Source organism: Enhydra lutris, unplaced genomic scaffold (genome assembly GCF_002288905.1).
Source record: "Enhydra lutris kenyoni isolate GAN:26980312 unplaced genomic scaffold, ASM228890v2 scaffoldscaffold45, whole genome shotgun sequence".
NCBI classification, from domain to species: Eukaryota; Metazoa; Chordata; class Mammalia; order Carnivora; family Mustelidae; genus Enhydra; species Enhydra lutris.
In genome coordinates, this window is record NW_019154129.1 from 8,753,406 (window position 1) to 8,775,051 (window position 21,646).

General features: G+C 49.9%; 1 protein-coding gene across 1 annotated transcript in view; it reads right to left on the reverse strand.

Moving 5' to 3' along the window:
• Window positions 1-21,646, reverse strand: part of LOC111156046 (4-aminobutyrate aminotransferase) — a 78,851-nt gene that overhangs the window by 18,109 nt on the left and 39,096 nt on the right. Inside the window, exons 2-5 of the mRNA XM_022516625.1 lie at window positions 15,746-15,859; window positions 6,225-6,322; window positions 4,528-4,557; window positions 3,069-3,186 (exon numbers count right to left, since the gene is read on the reverse strand). Coding sequence (XP_022372333.1) covers window positions 3,069-3,186; window positions 4,528-4,557; window positions 6,225-6,322; window positions 15,746-15,815 — 316 coding nt within the window. The 5' untranslated portion in view covers window positions 15,816-15,859. The remainder of the gene's footprint in view (window positions 1-3,068; window positions 3,187-4,527; window positions 4,558-6,224; window positions 6,323-15,745; window positions 15,860-21,646) is intronic.

The following is a 21,646-nucleotide window of genomic DNA, read 5'->3' on the forward strand; positions in this document are numbered from 1 at the left end:
CACACGTTTGCTCAGGGACTGAGCAAGCGAATGGTGTGGCCTGCACCTCGTGACCCACGCCCCCCACTCCTTCATGCAGGCCGCGCCCCAGAGTTTCACTGCATCGACTGTCCAAGCTGAGCCTGAGGTTGCAGGATAGGGCCTAGGATACCCTTGGACTCAGCAACTGGTCTTCTATGAATTCACCCTACACACGCGTACCATGAGCAATGCACGCACATTTAACTGTGTCTCCCGGCTTGAAAGCAAACCGACACCCATCAGGGGCCATAACGAACACAAAGCCCCCCATGCACAGCAGATGCTCAGGCAGGGGGGTCTTTTATCACAGAGGAGGGAGGACGCCACACAGAACCCGGAGCCAGAGTGTCCCGGGTTCGAGGCCTGTACTTCTGGTTTCCGTTCATCGTCCCCGATCCTGGCAATGACTCCCCCGGGAAGGCCAAGTCTGTGGGGGCCACAGAGGTCAGAAGCCCAGATAGGAAGCCCCTCCGAGGCAGTGGCCAAGTACTGTCCTAAGTAGAGAGTAGCTGAACGAATGAATGACGTGGAGATCCAGCGACATAGGCGGGAGCCCAGCACTGCTGCAGGAGAGAGAGACCAGCCGGTGGATCTTGGCGCAGGAAATAGACTCTGGAAGGAAATTCCTGGTCTCCGACTACCAGAATTTTTACCACGCATACCTTGTCTATTTTTGTTAAGATAATTCATTTTTAGTTTAAATGCACTTTTTTATTTTATTTTTTAAGATTTTATTTTTTTAAAGTAATCTCTACACCCAACGTGGGGCTTGAACCTACAACCCTGAGATCGAGGGTCCCATGCTCCACAGGCTGAGCCAGCCAGGAGCCCTTAAATGCACTCACTTGGAAGGGAGACTTGTACCACTGTGGTGAGAGGTCCACCTAAGGCTCAGGGCCTGGGGCCCGCTCGGCTCTGCGGGAGGGTAGCAAGTTCAGAGGGCTGGTGAGACCCTGGTGCCACCCTGGGGAGACGTCCTCCTCTGCAGCATCAAAGAGCGAACGGACCGGAAGAACCTTGTGGTTTCACCGCCTGCTTGGAGGAGGGTGGGCTGGTGTGTGTGTGTTGGGGGTGGTGATCTGGGGGTCCAAGGGGATAGAGCTGTGAGCAGCCTCCCCGCCCCCTCACCCTACTCGCAGGCGTGTTGGGCCCAAGGCTGCAGGGCGCTCGTTACTCAAGAAAGGAGCACTCTGTGGGTTTTTCCAACTGCATTTTAGCCAGAGGTCTTTCGGCTCTGGCTCTTTCTTTATCGTGCTGCCTGGGTGTTTATGACTTTGCTGCCTCAGTAGATAAGCCAGTTCAGGAAAATCTTATTAAACCACAGATGTGCCTGGTCTCGTCGACTTCAGAGGGAGAGAAGAGAGCAAAGCTGGTCCCTCTGATCAGAGAAATCCACGCCTGGGCTTTTAACACTGTGGGACTCTGCCCTGCAGGCCAGGGCAGGACCGGGCAGCCGTCTGTGAGGCTGCCGTCACACCAGTAAGCTTAGGAGGCAGAGGGCCTTTGCTTCAAACCCTTGGACTCCCTGGACATGCGGGACAAACTCTGTGACGTCTTGAAACCTGGCCCCCATGGGTAAGCTGGAGGTGATGTTGTAAGACCAGCAGTTACAGGACTGTGGTGGAGGTCTAATGGGATAGTGAGTAAGGTGTGTAATATGCCAGGCCTGTGGCAAATTCTCAGCAGTTACCAGTTAGAAAAAGTCATCTCAAAGACTACAGATAGGGGAGAAAAGGCGCCCAGAGAAGACCTGTCAGAGGTCCCTGTGCTTTCTCAACTTCTGCTGGCCTGATCCCCCACGCCCCCACATATTTGTTGGCTGGCTGGGGATGAGAACTGAGGGAGGCCCGGGGGGGGGGGGGCGGGGGGCGGGAGGACAGGGAGTTAGCTGGGAAGAGAAGGGCCTATGGCCTCTGGCGGTTACATGGTGGAGGTAGAATTTGACCCTAAGAACTCCCTCCAGACCTGGCCCTCTCACTCCCACCCGGAATGTGGATGGCGTTGTGTAAATCAAAGAACCCAAAATGTCTTCAGAAGCCAGTGTGTCTGAATGATGGGCTTCCCAAAAGGAATGAGTCACCTTACTGTCTAATTGCACCTTAATGGGAAATAAATAGGGACTGGCATAGTGCACAAAGGGACGGGCTTCACTAGACGAGATGCTCAGCCCACAGACCACTGAGAGCAGCAGTGACCTGCACGTCTGAGTCAGCCCTACCCATCCCACTGTCCTCCGCGACCTCCTCCAGCAGTGAGCCACACTCTGTATGTCCCGGAGGTAAGTGTGGTGAGGCACACGCTACTGGTGATCCCACTGCTCACCTTGACTGGGCAGGCCACCCCTCTCCCAGCTGCCTGTGGGGGGGCCGGTAACAGCTCCAGTCATCTCTTTCTCTAGAAAACTTCCCTGGTCCTTTGCCCAACAGGTGAGCCATGTCCTTCTTGATGGCAACTGAGAGGCAATGACTGACTGGCCTGGTGTCCAAAAAGGCCAGCCTCTTTGATGCTGTCTGAGACCAACTCTGGGGTGCAAGCCATACCCCAGAGCCCCCTGTGGGATCAGGCTATGGCTAGTCTCTGGCTAAGACCTCATCCTTCTTAGCCTTTCCCTGTCTCCTCTGTCTCCCGAGAGTGTGTCCGTGAAAAGCAACTTGCACAGAACCCCTGCCTCAGGCTCTTCTACGAGACCTAACCTAAGGCAGCTGACATTAAAGGCTAGGGTCCCACAGACCTGAGCCCACGTTTTGGCCATGCTTCCTCTGCAAGCCACGTCACCTCTCTGAGCTTTGCTTATCTATCTACAAAATGGGGGTGTTCATACCTACTCACCCTGTGGGGTTTCAAGTAAGAGTCGATGAGAGAAGAAAAGATACGTAAAGTTCCTATAACAGAACCCCTACTAATTACTTGCTGCTTTTCTCTGCCCTTAAGGGAAGTGTCTGGCAGCACACAGGGATGTGGGTACTGGAAGGAGCATTAAAGTCTGGATCACCATGACTAACGAGAGAGAAGGTCCCACATATGAGGGCAGATTTCCCAGCTCTTACCTATGGGGACAGAGGAAATCTGGGAGTACAGGTCCAGCATCCGGTTGCCATCCACATCGACCAGGTAATTGCCTCGGCTCTCCTCATAATTGCAGAAAAAGTGCACAGCCTCTGCATTCTTGGGGAAAGCAGAGACTGATTCAGGGTCACTACAATCTCCTAGATTCTCCATCTTTTGGGGAAAGAAGGAGAAGTAAACCGTGTCCTGCCCATTCTATGGTCACACAGAGGGTATCTGTGGGTGCTTACATGTATGGCTTGCTCTATAGCAGTTTCCTAAGCTGAAATTTGTATTTTATGAATTTTTCTGTATGTATTTTATATATCACAACAACAAAAGGTTCAGAAATAAATCTGAAGAAGATTCTGATGTTAAGACAATGGTAAGCCTTAGAGCAACCATGAGGAAAACTAAAAAATGTGTAGTAATTATGAAAGAAATGAAAGTGGCCCACTAAAAGATACCCACTTAAAGCAAAAAAAAAAATAATATATATATATATATATATATACATATATATGTGTGTGTGTATGTGTGTGTGTGTGTGTGTATGAGACATATAGAGAACAAGGAGTAAAATGGAAGATATAAGAATATCAATAATAAGATTAACTGTGTATTAAACAACCCAAACAAAAAATTAGAAACTATCAGACTGGATAAAAAGATGCTGTCTCCATGAGACATACTTTCAGTTCAAGAATACAAATAGGTTGTAGGAAAAAGGATGGAAAAAGATACATGATTCTTAACAGCAATCCTAAGAACACTGAAATGCTTTATATTAATTGGGCAAAGTCAACTGTAAAACAAACAAAAATGTTTCTAGAGGTGAAGTCCACTAAAAAGATACAATTATAAACATGTAAGCACCTGATATCAGAGCCCCAAAGTACATAAAGCAAAAATGGGCATAACTTATAGTTACAAGAGAAGAGCTGCAGCTCTAATAGTAGCTTTCAATAGTGGATAGAACCACCGGGTAGAAGATTAACAAGGAAATAAGACTTGAACAATGCTCCAAAGCCAACAGATCCCACAAACACTTACAAAACGCTCCACCCCACAGTGGTAGAGCACAAATTCTCCTTAAGTGCATGCGGAACGTTTCCCAGGATAGACCATACAAAAGCCTCAGTAAAATTTAAAAGGACTGAAATCACGCAAAGTATGTTTCCCATCCCCAAAAGATTGAAACTGGAAATCAGTAACAGAAAGAAATTTAGGGAATTCCCCAAAATGTGGAAACTAAATAACACATAAATAACAAATAAGTCAAAAAAAGAAATCATAAGGGAAATTTGGGGAGGGGGGAAGGTTTAGAACTAAGACATTTGCTTTTTTTTTTTTTTTTTTTTTTAAAGAGCTGGCCCCGCCTAATGTTTGCGTCCCTCAGTGAAGTCGTATGAAGTCGTAACGGGGAAGGAGTGGAGGGAATGTTAGCTCATGCTCACTTACCTGAATTATATTCAGCTGTTTCATTAACTCCTGCAGGCAAGAAGAGCAAAAGCGTTACGGCAAGGACACACTCTTGCCGAAGAAGTCTTTCATGTCTTCCCAAGTCCTGGGGCTTCCCCCCACCCTTATGCCAATAACTTCACAGTTAATTAGTTAGCAATATTATAATTATTTAAAAATTGCTTCATACCAATGGTTGGCAGAAAATATTCCTGCCAGTTATATTACCAGTGCAACAGAGATTTAGAAACTTAGAAGGATAACAATAAAGTCAAATAAAATATTCAACAAAAATGTTTAAGCTAAAGGTGTTTATGTAATAGTGCTCGTAAAAGCATAGGTTCCTTTTTTTTTAAAGTAGGGTCCACAGCCAGTGACCTTGAGATCAAGTCCTGAGCTGAGCTCAAGAGTCGAACGCTTAAGGGACTGAGCCACACAGGCACCCTGGTTCCCTTTCCACTAGGGAAAAAGAGGCTTTAACGCCCTGTTCGAAAAAATAAAATCAACTGAAAACATAAACTTGCACATCAAAGAACCATGTGTCATTATAATGTGAGCACTCCAAAAACCACCTGTCCAAGTCTATACAGAAACTGGGAATTATAAATTGTGAATTGGGAACTAGTTGCTTTACTACTACACAGATTAAATCTCTAAAAATAATCCAACGTAGAATCAACTTCAGCAACTAGTGTCATGAAATTATATATTTCCACATAACAATAGAAACTAATATTAATTACAAGGATATAAAAAAATTATCCCAGGTACTTCACCACTGTGAAATGAAAATCCACCTCTCCCCCCTGAAATGTGTAATATGCAGGTTTGTGTGGCATCTTTGAGGAGAGGCATGACCCTCCCTCATCAGACTCATCTTGTGCCTCTTCCGTCTCACACAGTAACATCCAGCCCAGGGATTCGGAGCCACCCAGCGTGTCTCGTATGCCACGTCCTGTCACCCTACATGCCTCTCCACATTCCATTCCCCTTGTCTACAACAGAATAACACACTCCTTTGGTGAACTCTTCCTTTTTATCCTTCAAGGTCAAGATCAAGGGCCTTTGCTGTCCCTGCTCTGTGCCATCTAGCATTGCCATGTTCTTCCACCTTGGCTGGGTGTTCTGCCCCAGACCTTCACTCTGGACTCAAAGCAAGCCATCTGACTTCCTCTGGCCAAGAGAATGAGGTAGGAGTGATGGTAGACCAACGTGGGGCCTAGATCTTAAAGAGACCCATTACGTGCTCTCCTCTGCCATTGCCATGAGGACAAGCCCAGCCCAGCTTGCCGGAGGATGAGAGAGACACACGGAGCAGAGCCAAGTCACTGCAGTGACTAAGACAAGCTCAGTCTAGATCAACCAGTGGCCAGTCATCCCCCAGGCATGTAGATGGGCTCAACAGAGCTGCCTAGCTAACTCCCAGTTAACCCCTGATGCATAAGCCATCTGTATGCTACTGGGACCCTGTGATCGTTACACAGCATTCCTGTGACAACAGACAACGGATACATCTCCTCTGAGAAGGCCTCTTTCACTTGTCATGGCAGGATGGGCTAGTTTAATGACCCGGATCTCTAGCGGTAAACTCTCTGAAAGCAGCTAAGGACACAGGTCTCCAAGCGTCACTGTGTTCTTGCCTCATGGACGCCTTTCGTTCCGTTCTTAAGAACACCACTCAAGTGTGCTCAACTCACCCGAGAGCGAGGCCCGGGGACTTCAGTCTTCATCAGGGGCCCATCATAATCAAATTCAACGTCAACTTTGGCCGCGGCCTGACTGATGTGTCTGGAGCCTGCAGTAGACAAAGATGATGAGAATCCCTGGTAACAAGGTATAATGAGAATTCTGCCCTAACAGGTGCCCAATGTCCCCAACAGACACAGGGCCAGGACCTCCACCCCATCCTAGCCAGGCCACCCCTGAATACGGAGTGTGGCCAGACCTGGGCACCACAAAAACACTGCAGATTCCAAAAGATGGGAAAGCCCAGTGCTAGTGAGGTTGTAGGCAAACAGGTGTGCTCCTGTTCTGCTGGTGCGAGTATCAGCTAATGATGCCTTCCTATTCCTTTCTACTAAGCAATCTAATTTCAGGATTCATCCTAAGAAAATAATGGGACAATATACAAAAATGCAGGTTACAAATATTTGTAATAATACTATCTTTCTACAAGAAAGCAACCTAACTTTCCAACAATGGAGATCAGCTAAACACAGTATGACACAGTCCACCATTTCATGGAAATTTTTATTTTTATTTTTATTTTTTTTTTGAGAGAGAGGGCACAAGTGGGGAGGGGCAGAGAGAGAGGGAGAGAATCTTAACGCAGGCTCCACGTCCAGCACAGAGCCTGATGTGGAGCTCGATCTTATGACCCTGAGATTATGACCTGAGTTGAAATCAAGAGTTGGGCACTTAAACAACGGAGCCACCCAGGCACCCCTGGAAATTTTGAATTTTTATGGACATGGAAAAATGGGCATGGTATTACTATGTGAAAGGTCAGATTATAAAAATTATCTAAATTTTGCCAAAATTTAATTTATAGCCAAACTTATATCCAAATGTCTATATAGACCAGAGTTGCTCAGCCCTCAGCACTATTTGGGCCAGATAATTCTGTTGTGGGGCCGTCTGGAGCACTGGAGGGTGGTTAGCGGAGTCCCTGGTCCCACACACCAGATGCCAGGAGCACCACCCCTGGGGTTGTGCCCCTGCTTGAGACACTCAGAAATCAAAGGAGGGAACAATCAAACGTCTAAATTCAGGTGGTCCCCGGGGCGCCTGGGTGGCTCAGTTGGTTAAGCATCTGCCTTCAGCTCGACTCATGATCCTGGGGTCCTGGGATCAAATCCCATGTCAGGCTCCCTACTCAGTGGGGAGTCTGCTTCTCCCCCTGCCCCTTCTTCCCACTCTCCCTCTCTCTCAAATAAATAAAATCTTAAAAAACAACAACAACAACAACTCTTTTAATTTTCAGGTGGTCCCCACTTACACATGTTTTTTGCTTAAAAATCAAATAAACAAACTTTGGGGCGCAAGTCATTTGATTGAGATCCATTTCACATTTTTGCATAATAATCAATGTATAGAGGGGAGTTCCCAGGCTAGACCCACAAGGCTCAGCATGTGGCTGAGATAAAGGCAGCCTCAACCCCAGATCTTGGTCCCTGACTGAAAGAAAGTTGTGGTGAACACAAAGTAAGTGTGGCCCAGAAATCGCTTTAATGTCCCTGCTCATCTTTGATCTTCCTGGCACAAATGTGGTGTCTGGGAAATGTTAGTTCCTCTTACTTGAGTTGTATCAGACTAGGGAATTACTGGACACTTTGTGTAAATCATATACATGATTTCACTTCTCCTTGTGCAAGCTTGAGGGGTACGGTATTGTTTTTATTTTATAGGAGAGAAAACCAAAACTCAGAGAAGCAAAGAATGTGCTAGGCTCTGTCCTTCCCTCCCTCTCTCTGTCTCACACACATGCGCCTGCGTACACACACACACACACACACACACACACACACACACACACACTGCAAAGCCATACTAGAAAACACTTAAATTCATTCTTAATTTTCCATAATTGCTCTGGATATCAAAGAGGTTTTTGAATTAATTATGTAACAAAATGTAGCCCTTTGAACATGAAGTCCAGTTAAAATTCAGTGTTATTCTTATTTCAAGGCATGAACCAGCCGGCTTTTATTGTCTTCTGTTTGATCTGAAAATGAAAAGGGAATCCCTACAGAGTTTGTTCCATTAGCTTGAGTTAAAGGTCATGGAACATATTGATGACTTCTTTTTTACATTAAACTGTTTATTTCCTCCTTGGCCGAACTCAGAGTTACTGGTCCAGACCGATTCCAGCTAGATCTGCATAAAACAAGGACACATGTTTGGATTAAAAAAAAAAAAAAAACAATTATTAACCGCTGAGGATCCTGCTCTGTTTCCAGTAAAGAGGGGAAGTGAAAAATTCAAAATTGCAAGCTGTTCTCCAATGAGGACACACAGGCCCGCTCTTCCTTTTTCCAGAAAGTGTCTTGACACTGTACCACAGAAGCCAGATCTCCTGGGATCTGGAAAGTGGAAATGTTGGCGCTGGAAGCAGCCCCAGTGGGAGTGCAGCTTAAAGGGTCTCGAGGGGAATGACAGGAGTGAGTGCGGACGTGTGGAGCTATGGGTATGAGGATGCCAAGGGCTGTGAGCCGACACGCGGAGGGGAGTGGAGAGAGGGTGAGAACCCATCCCCCAGGGATCAGGGGCACGAGACGGGGAGGCTGAGGCCCAGGTGGCGGGCAGACAAGTCTGTATGGAGATCTGCATCTGTTCCTACCATGTGCCAAGTCTTTGTGGCTATGGACAGAAGAGGGCCAGGGTCTCTGGGCTACCACAGCCTGGTAAGTTTGCTGGCAACAGCTATCGAACACAGGAAGATGGGGCAGCTAGCACGATTCAGTCCCCACCGTGTGCTAAGCAGGCCCGAGGCCCTACCCACGGGAACTCCCATCTATGGTTTTGATTTCTCCACAAGATTCCTCGAGAGATGGTTCTCAGGTTACAGAGGAGGAGCAGAGAGGTTAAGCAACTTTCCCAAGGCCACACAGCTAGTCCGTTGCAGAGTCAGGATTTGAACCCAGGTCTAATACTCTTGCTTTGCCTACTAGATCTCATTTTTGACTTTTTGTAGAGGAAAATAACCAAATACCAATATAACAAATATTCTTTTACGTACTTCTTTTTAAAGTAGGCTCCACGCCTAACATGGGGCTTGAACTCATGACCCTGAGATGAAGAGTCACACACTCTACAGACTGAGCCAGCCAGGCACCCCAAATATTCTCTTAATGATGATATATAATGGTAATATATAGACCACAGGAGAAAACAATCAGATTTCCTTCCCTGGGATCTCTTACAACAAGTCACACGAGCAGAGATGTCCCTTCACTGGGAATTTATGGGGACCATACCCAGCAGCACCTTGAGTATTTTCCATGGATTGTTTCACTTAAGCCTCACAACCCCCTTGGGAAGTAGAGGTTATGACTATTCCCGTGTTACAGAAGGAGACACAGAAGCTCAGAAAGGTCAATTCGGTTGCCCAAGGTCACACAGCTGGTAAGCGGCTAAGCTGAAAATTTGTCCCTCAGACCTCTCCTTTCCCAGACACTATCTTTCGTCTCATCTAGTGCCCGGCCCTGAAATGAAACATTTGCAGCAAAACAACTCACTTCCTTCAAAGACAAATTTCTAGAGGCACAAAGAAGCACACAAAGTTTGAATTAATTTCGACCCATCCAGCATTTTCATTCATTAATGAAGCATCAGAGCTAGGAGGCAGGCATGTGCCCCAAGATCTGAGACCCTGCATGGTAGCGGGGAGGGGTCCAGCCCAGCCCTCTGGGTCTGGGGACGATGCCTGCTACCCTCGGGGCCTCGCCAATCCAGAGTCAATGTTTAACTCCAAACTATAAAAACAGCCATCAAATGTTTTTACTGTTCTCTTGATCTTTATAGTGAGAGTAATAAACGAATGCCAGTTTCCTAAACAGCAAGGGCTCTAGATGTGAGCCTGGCCAAGGTCAAGGTCAAGTTGAGCTGGAGTTGTTTGCTCTGCTTTACTTTTAAAAAAATCTTATCTTCCCTCTCCCCAACTGTCCACCCTACTTATTATTATTTTTAACCAATTAAGATCTATATCCTTAACAAATATCAGGAGAATACTCGTAGTATAAATTACTATATGCTGTCCCAGAGAAGTATCATTCCCTAAAATCTGTTTAAATCTGACCAACCTCCAGTAAGAACTTCAAGTGTAACCTACATCCCATAGAGGTCCCCAGATTTGCACTTGGGGTGCACCTGGCTGGACACCACTTCCTCGCTGGCTCTCTGGAGAAGGGAAGACTGTGGCCTCTGTGTGGGGCTGATGTGAAATTAGTTCAACTAGTGACCTTCCAAGACGGGAGGCAAAAGTCTTTAGGAATCAGTTTTGCTGTTATCCTTAGCCCGTCGTCCTGTGTGTCCTGTTTGAATCCTTTCTGAGCCATGAAAAGAGCATCACACTTCTTCCAGCGACACCTTGGGGTTTGAAAGTTTGGGTCCGTGTGGTCAGAGAGCATCATTGTTTTGAATGATCTACAAATGCCACATACCAGGAAGCGAGTGTGCCACCGACAAGGGTAATTTGCGTCAGATTTAGCCTCGTGGCCTGAATGTTGGCATCGCATCGTCCAGTATAAACCACATTTTACGGGTGATCATACACATAATCATGTCTTTGTGTCCTCCGTAAACTTGCGATCAGTTGTGGGACTGTAACCTACAAACACAGACCAATTTCTCCAGGTCCGCGGCCACCATCATTTTCCCCTAGATATTCCCAGTCACTGTGTGATTGTGACTCGCACAGATCCACACGCGGTCACCAGTATGAATGCTGTGGGTATGGGCTGAGTCGGGCAGGAACCACTGCACACAAGGTCTCACGCACCACCTTTGTGCAAAGAACGGTTTGCTGGGGCCCTCCAGTGGCCTCCGAGCCGGAGCTGATTCTGTGCATCTCATGGTCCAGGCACGAGACCCAACAAGGAGCTGGTCTGGGGACATCTTCCTTAGCTGTGGCAAGACAGCTGCCAGCCCGAGGGCCACGGAGTTCAAAGACCTCGAGTTGTTCGTTGTTCTTGATGGTGAAGGTGACCACAGCGCCATTTGCTGGCCTTGAGTCGAAGATGCGCCATCTGCTATGGCTCTTCTAGCTGTGGCTGCTCCCCAAGCCCTCGCGTCTTAATGCCATTGGTGTAGCCACCAATGGTGTGGCCACTGGAACCAGTGTAAAGGGCAACGTTCTTCCCAGAGGTTTCAGTATCGGGGGGCAGGAGGGACGGCCCTCACAGACGCCACGCACCTCCGCCTCACCAGACAGAAGCTCACACAGTGTTCTCTGCTGCACAGGAAAGTTCCCGAGTGTCTGAACGGCATTCTTCATGGCGGCCAGGGGACCCTCAGAGGACCTTCTGTGACTCATGCTCATCTCCGGGCCCTGAGGAAATCTGTAAGGAGTTCTTTGATCCTTTCCCCGAAGAGCTCACTGTCGGAGCGTGCCACAATCACAGGGACACCGTCCTGACAACGAGTGCCAATCGCATTTGCAGAGCTGACTTCATCACAACCACAGCGACGCGTCTCTCGGGAGCTTGCTCCGCGGAGCCTCAAGTACCCTTTCCAGAACGACCATCTGGTTTCTCTTGCCCGGAGTCAGAAGTCGGTGGCCATTGCCTGACACCGAGGACCTAGGACTTCTCATCTCCGACACTCTTGCTCTGGGCCAGTTCTGCTGCCGTCCCACCTGGAGGCTGAAACTCTCCCCCACTCTGGCTGACTTTCCTGTTTTTACTTCCCTTGCAGGGTGAGCAGAAAATACATCCCGTCCAGCATCCCTATTCTCAGGAACATGGCGGCCCACAGAGCCTTCTTCCTCCTTTCTTTCCACCCGTTCCCGCTGATGTGGGAGCGGACTCTGCCCGGGTGCTCCTCCTCCGGCGGAGGTTTCCGAGGCAAGCGACAATCTTGGAAAACCTGCCATTGCCTTTAGGTGGTTCTTGACTTTTTTCATCCATGCTTGGGGGTGGGGGGCAGTGGATTGTGAAGAGGGGGGCATCTCTCCTCTGTTCCTGGTGTTTTCTTGCTCTGTGGAAAACCTTGGTTCCCGGCCAGGCTCCCGGGAAGCTTCTGTCAGCCCTGAGGAGGAGGATGTGGGGTGATGGCCGGCTAAGCCGGACCACTGGCGCTGCTCTCTCTGTCAGCCCACGGTCATTCCTCGGACGCACTGCAGGCCGCAGCCTCATGACACAGGACTCACATTCTCGAATTCTCGTCTTGTTCAGGGGACCTGGGCTCTTCTTTAACCTGAGCAGGGCATCAGGAGCAGGAACACTGCTGCGGACTCGGAGAGCAGGGGATGTGGCTGCTCGAACGGGGACTCCTGTGGATGAGGGGGACCCAGGGGCCGATCCATCCCCAGGGTCTCTCTGTGTCTAACGCCCTGGCCGTCATTTGGCTCCGCGCCAGAGGCACAGCTGCCGTCTGTGTTTGCATCTGCCGAACTGGACACCGCAGGGGCTGACGATGAACTTTCTCCGTCACTGTCCTGGGCGTTCTGGTTCTCTAAGGGGACAGGGGACTCTCCAGGCTGTTCGGGTCTTTTGCCAAATGCATCACAGGCATGGTATGGGCAGAGGGTTGTTGTGCACTATGTTGCCTCCGAGTAGCAAATTTCTAGCCCTTTGTCATGTTCTCAGGAAGGCAGCATGCTCTTTATTTATTTGCTTATTTTTTTTGATAACACACTCCTGGGGGAAAATATCAACAACTTCACCACCCAGAGGTAACGGCTTTGCTGTCTAGTCTCCCAGTCTCTGCACACCATTTGCCAGGATAAGATTATCAATGATGTGGGGGGAGGGGCATGAAGCAATGACATTGGGAGCACTGTCACAGCCATGAGCCACCGTGTCAAGTGGCTTCACAGTGATCCGATGGGTGGAGACACCATACCGACACCTCAGCACAGCAGGCGTGGTGACGGGCTGAAGCACCCTCCTACTCTCCCTCACTCCGGGGAAGCAGGTGCCATGTTGTGAGCTGCTCTGTGGAGATGTCCGTGTGGCCCCAAATCCAGCCGGAACCACGGGAGTGAGCTTGGAAGCGGATTCCCCCCACCCCAGCTCCCACAGTGAGCCTTCCCAAGAGACCGCAGCCCTGGCTCACTGCTCAGCTATACCCTCGTATAAGACCTCGAGCCGGAGCATCCAGCAAGGCTGCCCGCCTCGCCTACAGATTCCTAATCCATGCAAACCGTGAGATACTAAATGTACATTACTTGAACCTGCTAAGTTTGGGGCTATTTGTCACAGGGCAATAACTAATGGAGTGGTTAAGGTTGCAAGTTTGGGGGCCAGCCCGGCTCTCAGCTCAAAGCCTGGTTCAGCCACTTGCTCACGCTGAGACTCTGGGAAAGTGAACAATTTCTCTGAGTCCCTCTTTCCTCTCGCAGGGGACTAAATGGATTAAAAGGTTAGCTACCATTTTACAATGATTTCCTTATTGCTACTTGCCCATCAGCGGTGTAGGAGTACACATATTCCTGTGTTTTTGCTAACACCGTGGTTTAGTATTTAAAAACTCCTGTCTATCTATCTACTCATCTATCAATCATCTATCCCTCTTCTGTCGTACTAGATATGTCAAAGCGATACGCCAAAAGAAAAGAAAAAAAAAATCTCACGGTGTGGTTCTCTCCATCGCGCACAAGTGTGCCCAAAAAAGATTCAGCTCTGGCCAAGAACATGCAGAGCTGGTCACCCCGATTGAGTCATATCCGTTCCTGGTTTTTCATCGCGCCTCCATATCTGTGCTTGTAAAATGGGAGTTAGGTCACTCCCCACCCAGTGGAAGCGTAGACGAAGCGCTTTCACATGCACCGTTCCTTCTGAGCAAGAAATAGGCAAAGCGGGAGGACAGCAGTACCCCCCCCCTTCCCCAACGCGAGATGGAGCCTCACAGTCCTGCCCACTGGTCAGGCTCGCTCGTGAAATGGGGCCCAGTTGTAGGAGTCCTGACCCACTGCTCCTTCCCGGTTGTGAACTTGGGAAGGCTCTGCTGTCCTTGAAAACGACCTGCAAAAGCAGAGCCACGTGTGCCACCAGGCTGGGGCCCCATGGGGCCACACTCTCTTGTCTCCAGCACCGGGCACCACCCTCAGCACCCAGCAGGTGCTCCACAGTACTAGCTAGGGAGGACTCCCCTCCTGCTTGGAGCACGCCATACCTGCACCATCAGTCAGGTGTTGGTTCATTTTTAATATAATAATGGGTCAGCATTAATATGCTTTTCTTATAATTTCTTATAATAACTCCTCGAGGTTACGGAGGTCAAGAATAAGGGGAGGCAGAAACTGTCACAGACCAGAGGAAACTGCATGACGTCTAAGTGGACTGGGGGAAGTCAGGCTGGGTCCTGGATCCAGAAAGAGGTGTCAAGGGAAAAGCTGGTAAAATCCGAAGAGAAGTCTGGAGTTCGGGTAATAGTAATGTACAAGGTCAGCCTCTTAGTTTTTGACAAGAGCATCCTGGCAATGCAAGATTTTAGCCGTGGGGGACACTGGGGCCCAGGGGACCTCTTTGGATGATCTTACTAATTTCTCTGTACTTGTAAAATCAGCCCAAATTAAATGGTTGGTTGGTTTTTTTGTTTTTTGTTTTTTGTTTTTTTTTTTAAAACAAAACCTGCTAATAATACTCTTGCGGGAGAGAGAACACGCCTGCTCTTTATCCCACCCGGGGTATAAACACCAGCATTCAACATGCTAACCGAGGCCACGGCCGGCACTTCGTCTTCAGAAGGCAGATGAGACCAACAAGAAAGAGATACCACGATGACAACTATGGGGCTCCAAGAGAACTGGGACAGGCTGGGGGTGAGTGTGTAGGGTTTCCCTAAGGGGGTTGCCGCTAGCCCCTCTCTTCCCCAGAGGCCTAGGGAGGCACATGGGGGAGGGATGATAACCCAGTGTTTGTAGCTAGACTGACTCTGCTTCTCTGAGGCTCGGCTTTCTCACCTGTAAATGGCATTCATGCGTGCCTTCCTGGTGGGGCTACTGGGAGGGAGGTCTCACGGGATCCTGGTGAGGCTGGCCTGGCTGAGCCGCCTGCACTCAGTGAGGCGGAGAGAAACAGAAGCCCTGTAGAGACATGGCCGCAGGGCGGGCGGTGCTGTGGGCCAGCTGGGTGCGGGTGGGTGCAGGTTGGGGAGAGCCCAGTGGGGGTAGCTGCCTCCTATCCAGTGCCCTTGAAGCCCACTTGGCCTTTAGGTCAATCACAAGGATGTTTGTAGCCCTCCTGTTCCTTGGTAGCAAGCTCAGCTACGTGTTTTCCCCAACAGCCCCTGTGAGGACAGGCTGGACCCTTCAGGCTGCTGGGGATGTCACTCCAGGCAAGCAATGTGGCTCCAAGCCGGATCAGCTTCCTGCCCACCATACAGCTGTTCACGCAGGGACAGGAGCGCATGGCAGATATGGGAAACCTGGCGGGGGCAGTGATGGGGACAGTTTTCACGTGTGTGAGGGGAAGACAGCCCCAGAAGCACTGGCTGGCCAGCCCCAAGAATCCCCAGTCATCAGGACCAGTTCTTGCCAAGAACCCCCATGGCTTACTGGGCGGGAGCAGGTGGTAGTTGTGCTGGAAGGTGCAGGCCAGCCGCCGGCTGAGCAACATGAAGGCCATGATCCTATCCTCCAGGAACAGAGGCCCCTTCACACGCTTCCACCCTGCAAGAAACCAGAAACGCACAATCAGGCCAGCCATTTCCCACGTTGTGGAGAAGGTTCTTCTGGCATCACATCCTTTGCTTTCATACAGAATGTACACTTTTAAAGACAAGGGCTGGGGTGCCTGGCTGGCTCAGTCAAGGAGCATGTGACCCTTGCTCTCTGGGTTGTGGGCTCGAGACCCATGTTAGTTGTGGAGAGTTCTTTAATAAGTGTTTTTTTTTCTTTCTTTTTAAAAAAAATTTATTTTTTTTTAATTTTTAATTTATTTGACAGAGATCACAAGTAGGCAGAGAGGCAGGCAGAGAGAGGCTTTCTCTGAGCAGGCTCCCTACTGAGCAGAGAGCCCGATGCGAGGCTCGATCCCAGGACCTTGAGATCATGACCTGAGCCAAAGGCAGAGGCTTTAACCCACTGAGCCACCCAGGCGCCCCAATAAAAGTGTTTTCATTTGACCTGGACCACACCCCAGGCAGGATCACTGTGCACATTTTCTAGATGAAAAATCAGAGCAAGGGGACAGAGCTGGCTTGAGATCCCTCTGTAGGTGAGCTGACAAGCTCAGTGTGTCACCCACCTGGGACAAGCCAGCCCGATTAGGGAGACGGGAGGGCTCAGATGGAGGAGGGTTCAGAGCCGATGCAGTGGCTGCACGACACAGGAGGCCGGGACACCCCCGCCCTGTCCCCGCCCAGGACACTGGTCCCCAGCACTGTCTGGGAATCCCTGGACCCTGTGCAGTTTCTGGCGGCCTGTTTTGGGAAGTGCATGCTTCCAGGGATGTGACCAACCTTCTTGAGTTTGCTGGAGATGGAGGGGGTTCCCTGGATGTGGAACTTTGCTCTGAAACCCAGGAGTGAGGGTTCTCAGCTCCTGAGCCACCTGTATGTGGATTCCCTCTGACCCCTCCCAAGCCCTGCCCCCCCTGGCTAGATCTGCGGGCTGCCGGCCCGATGCTTTGTGGGCCTGGAGCAACACCCCCACCCTGTCTGTTTTCTTCTATCACCTCCCCTCAGTCCCTCCCCAGGCCACCACTGAAGTGTGTTCCCACTGCATCTTCTGGTTTGTGGGTCTTCTTGCTAAATCCCCGCTTTGTTATCTGGAGTGTGTATTTTCAATTGTATTGTGTTGTATCTCAGAACAATGATGGAGCCATTCACGTCTCACAACTTGTGGACCCTGTTTCCCGCATCCTTTCTGCACGCTGCACGCTGTGCTAAGCTCTTTGCATAGGGCACTATTAATACTCATTATTGCTATGAATGCCCACAACAATGCTTTGTGCTCCGCTCTTTACAGATGAGGACACAGAGGCACAGAGAGGTTAATGGTGGATCTGAAAACAGATCTGTCTGACCCCAGAGTCGCTGAGTCCTAACACTTCTGAGATGTCCCTCTCTTCACTCTGCAACAAAGCATGGAGGAAGAACGAGCTAGAGGTGGTGGGCGGGCTTAGCAGCTTGGGTGAGGACACGGGCGGGTGTCTGGTGCCAAGCTCAGGACGATGAGTTGGCAGTGCTCCCACCCCAGTGCACCCAGAGCTAATGGGACGTGGGGCTGTATTATTATAAGCAGAGGCTGAGCAAAGGAGGGCGATGCTGGCACTGCTTTAAGGACTCACTCATTCCATGAATTCTCATGGTGTACCTACTATGCGCCCCTCCCTCCCCCATGAGCACTGGACGCAGGGCACAGGGACCATCAGGTGCAGTGCTTGCCCTCCAGGCATGACTATGACCTGAGCACTGAGAGGTGCTGCAGACAACTGCCTGTTTTACCCCAAAACCCCAGGAGATGAATGGCTACATCACTGAAGAGCCATCCTCTTCAGAGATGAGGCCACTGAGGTGCACCCCAGGAAGCGGGTGCAGGAGGGAGCTTTGGGGTGTCCATTCAGCATACCATGCCTTCCCGCTCTCAGAAACTCCCCTCTCTGTCTACAGGGGTGCAGACCTGGCAGCCCTGTCCATGCTGTGTCACCCCCCGACCACAGCTGACTGGATGGGGATAGGCCAGAGTCCCGGGAGCTGTGGGGTCCACCACCTCCTACCCTGGGAGAGGAGCTGGCATGCAGACAGGGTGTTTCAGAGCAGAACAGTGTGTAACAGAGAAGTGGTTGCAAGAGAGGGCGGAGGTCCAGGACATGGATGCTTCCTGGCCCCTGCCTGCAGCCCAGCTTGGCCACGAGTGCCCCCCTCACTGCTGATGCTGTTGGGGCCAAGAGTCCACGAGTCCCCGTATCCCTGGGGGTGAGCCGGTGCCATGGGGGAGGGCCAGGAGTGTCAGGTTCCGGAGTCCGGCTAATAGCGCGGTTAGAGACTCAGACTGAGCTCCCCATCTTGGGAGTGTGCACTGGGAGTGCCTGCCTAGGGCTCTCCTCTTCAGCAGGTGCCACATGGCTAAGGGCACAGTGTCTCTGGGTGGGTGCTCTGGGAGGCAGTGACTGCAGTGTGAGGGAGTGGGGTATGGGTTCAGAAGGGCGCTTTATCCCCCTCAGTGGGCCCAGCCATCCAGCTGGGAGGGTGTCTCCTGTGTTGGAGGTGAGGACATGGAGTTTCAGATGGGTGATTTATTCGACCTTGGTTATAGGAATGCCTGGGACTGTTCTTGCTTTTCCTCATGACAATATCGATTAACTCAACACCTACCCGTCATCCTATTAGATGCCGGGGCTTGATGGATACAAATGATCCAGTTCAGAGAGGAAACTTTGTTGCTTTTTACCAGAGGAAATGTTATTGAGGAGAGCATGGGTCTGGAACGTGTGACCATAAATTAACTGAGAAACCATAGTCTTTCCTCGATAACTCAGTGGGTGTTTTTTTTTTTTTTTTTAATCTATTCCAGCAGCATATCCAACGCAAAGCAAGCCTGCTCATTTAGCAGCACAGTGACTATGCAGAACCAGCGGCTGCTGTCTCTCCTTTAAAACCTTTTGTGTCAAACTGGAGCACTTAAGACTCCACACAATTTAATTTCCATTAAGCATGTGTTTGAAAATGCGAGAGAATCTCTGAGAATGCGCACATTAACATTTGAATGCTCCGCGAAAGTGAGAGTCACACCTGCACGCTTTCAATTACAAAATGTCACAATGGGAAATACATGGCGGTGACATTTCGGTGGCCTGCAGTTGAAATTGACCTTATAACAAAACCTGATCTCTATCAGACGTGAATTCTTAGCACAATATGTCTCCAACAATCAGAAGAGTTGATGTCATGCGCTCACTTTATCTAGCCCACTAATTCAATCAACAAAAATTAATTAGGTGCCTGTTACAGGCAAGGCACTGCTTTTTGTGGGTATTGAGATGGGTAAAATGCTCCTCTCCTTCTGAAGCTCATAATTTAGTGGCAAACGAACGAGGGGAGAGAATGGGAGAGTTTAATGCACTAGGGCTGCTCCTCTTCATGTCAATAAATCCTCAAAATAACCTGGCAAGATATGTATGTAAAAATTTTCCATTTCACTGTCAACAAGTAATTCTGCATAAGATGGTAAGAAATCTTGACTTTTGCTGGTACAAATACATAAGGTGCTGTGGGAAGGCAGAGAGAGGTTCATTCTGGTGGGGGTTACGATGTCAGTGATGTGTCACCTGAGCTGCACCTTCAAAGCGGAGCAGCTTTTCAGAAGCCACAGAGGAAAGGGGAGGTGCGGGCTTCAGCAGATGCTCAGGGGGTATGAGTTACGGAATGGGCAAGAGTCAGGTGCACAGCGAGGGTCACCAGGACATGAAATCACAGAGGGAAGGGAAGGTGGAAGGGAAGATGGGGCACAGGGTTGGCTGTGTGGGGGGAGGGAGCCCAGCTCTTCCGTCTTATTCCAAAGGGTCCTGCTCAGCCAGGTCCAGGGGCGGGGTGCACGGAACAAGTCGCACGTCGTGAGATGCTGGGGTCACTGTGAGCTGAGGAGGGGGGCTCCTGAGGCAAGTCAGAGGGCACCTACAAAGGTGAGGGTTGAAAGGGAGGAAGGAGCCAGGGACCAGCTTCTAAATCCCTAGCCTTTAAGACTTACGGGTTCTTTGAAAAGTTAAACACAGGATACCACAATGCCCAGCAATTCCACTCCTTTTCTTGTTGTTGTTGAAACAGGCTCCATGCCCAGTGCAGAGCGCAATGCGGGGCTTGAACTCACAACTGTGAGATCAAGACCTGAGCTGAGACCAAGAGTCAGATGCTCAACCGATTGAGCCCCCCAGGTTCCCCAGCAATTCCACTCCTAAGTGTACACCTCAGAGAATGCAAAATAGGAACTTTTCCGACAGATAAATGTACGCACACATTCATACCAGCACCATTCACAATACCAAAGATGGGAGCCACCCAAGTGCATGTCAATGGCCAAACAGGTAAACCACACAGGGTCTGTCCACACCACGGAGTCCTTCTCCAGCACAATAAGGAATGACGTGCTGACAGATGCTACAAAGTAGAGGAACCACAAAAACATGATGCTCAGGGCAAGAATCCAGACACGAGCGGCCACGCCTGGGTTTATTTGTACGGCACGTCTAGAACAGGTACAACCAAAGAATAGAAAGTAGGTGAGTGGTTGCCAGAACTGGGGAGAGGGGCCAGTGGGGGGGGACTTTCTAGTGGGTACGGGGTTTCTGTTGGGGATGATGAGAAAGTTCTGGAGCTGGTGGCGACGTCTGCCTCTTTGTGAATGTGCCAAAGGCACCGAGTTGATCACTTACAATGGTTAATGGGTAATCTTGTTTTATGTGAATTTGACCGCAATAAAAACATGAAAGTAAACAAGAGAATTATGGAGCTAGCCCTCCCCTTTTACAGATAGGAGACAAGACAAGGGTGTGAGGTCACGCAGGCCTGCGTCTGAGTGTCTTCTTGCTACAACCTGTCACGTACCGGGCTTGCTTCAGTCATCCCCTTAGCAGAAACCGCTGCGACCCGCCGTATGCCAGGCACTGTGTGTAGGTGCTGGTGATGAACCCGTGACCAAGATCGAGATTACACAGCGCTGTGATAGATTAGTGATGTCTGTCATGAGTGCTGCAACAGACACTACAGCTATGTGTGCTGAGCCTGGGCTTTAGCTCTAAAGCTCACGGTCTTACGTCACTGTCTAAAAGAGCGAAACTTACCAAAACGCTCTGAACCTCAGTGTCCTTATTTACGGGGTGGGGAGAGTGAGGTCTCTCTCATTGGTCATGCTGGAAATTAGGCACAACTGATGTGAACAGCCTGGCAGATCACAGGCTCTTCAGACATTTGAGTTTCCTCTATCTCTGACTTGTCCCTCCCTTTTGTGTTCTCCGCGGATGATGCGGCGCTTGGTTCTAGAGCTCTGTGTTTGAGGTCCATGGAGGTGTCTGGGGTCACGGAGGAAAGGTGCCCAACAGAAGGCAGTCTCTCCCTGGGGACATGCTCTGGAGCCTCTCAGATGCAAGGCAGTCACACAGGAAGGCTCCCTTTCTCCCCTGATAGTGACAGCAGGGAGATGGGTGCCCAGGGGTCCCGCTTGTGGGCAAGTCCCTAAACCAAGCTGCACCATCTCGCCAGAACTGGGGCACCAATACCCTCGGTGCGCTCTTGGCTTCCTCTCTTACTTTCCTTCCATCATTTCCTACTGCGTCCCCAACCTTTTTAAGGATAATTCATCTCACATCACCTTTCCTGTCTGAGCCACTCCAATCACACTTAGAAAAATGCAAAACCCAGGAGAGTTTTTTCAGGCTTTTCTTGTTCTCCGTGGTACCCAGAGCTCAGCGCAGTTCCCGGGTCAGTGTTTGCAGTGAGTGAACTGAACACGTCTGAGCTG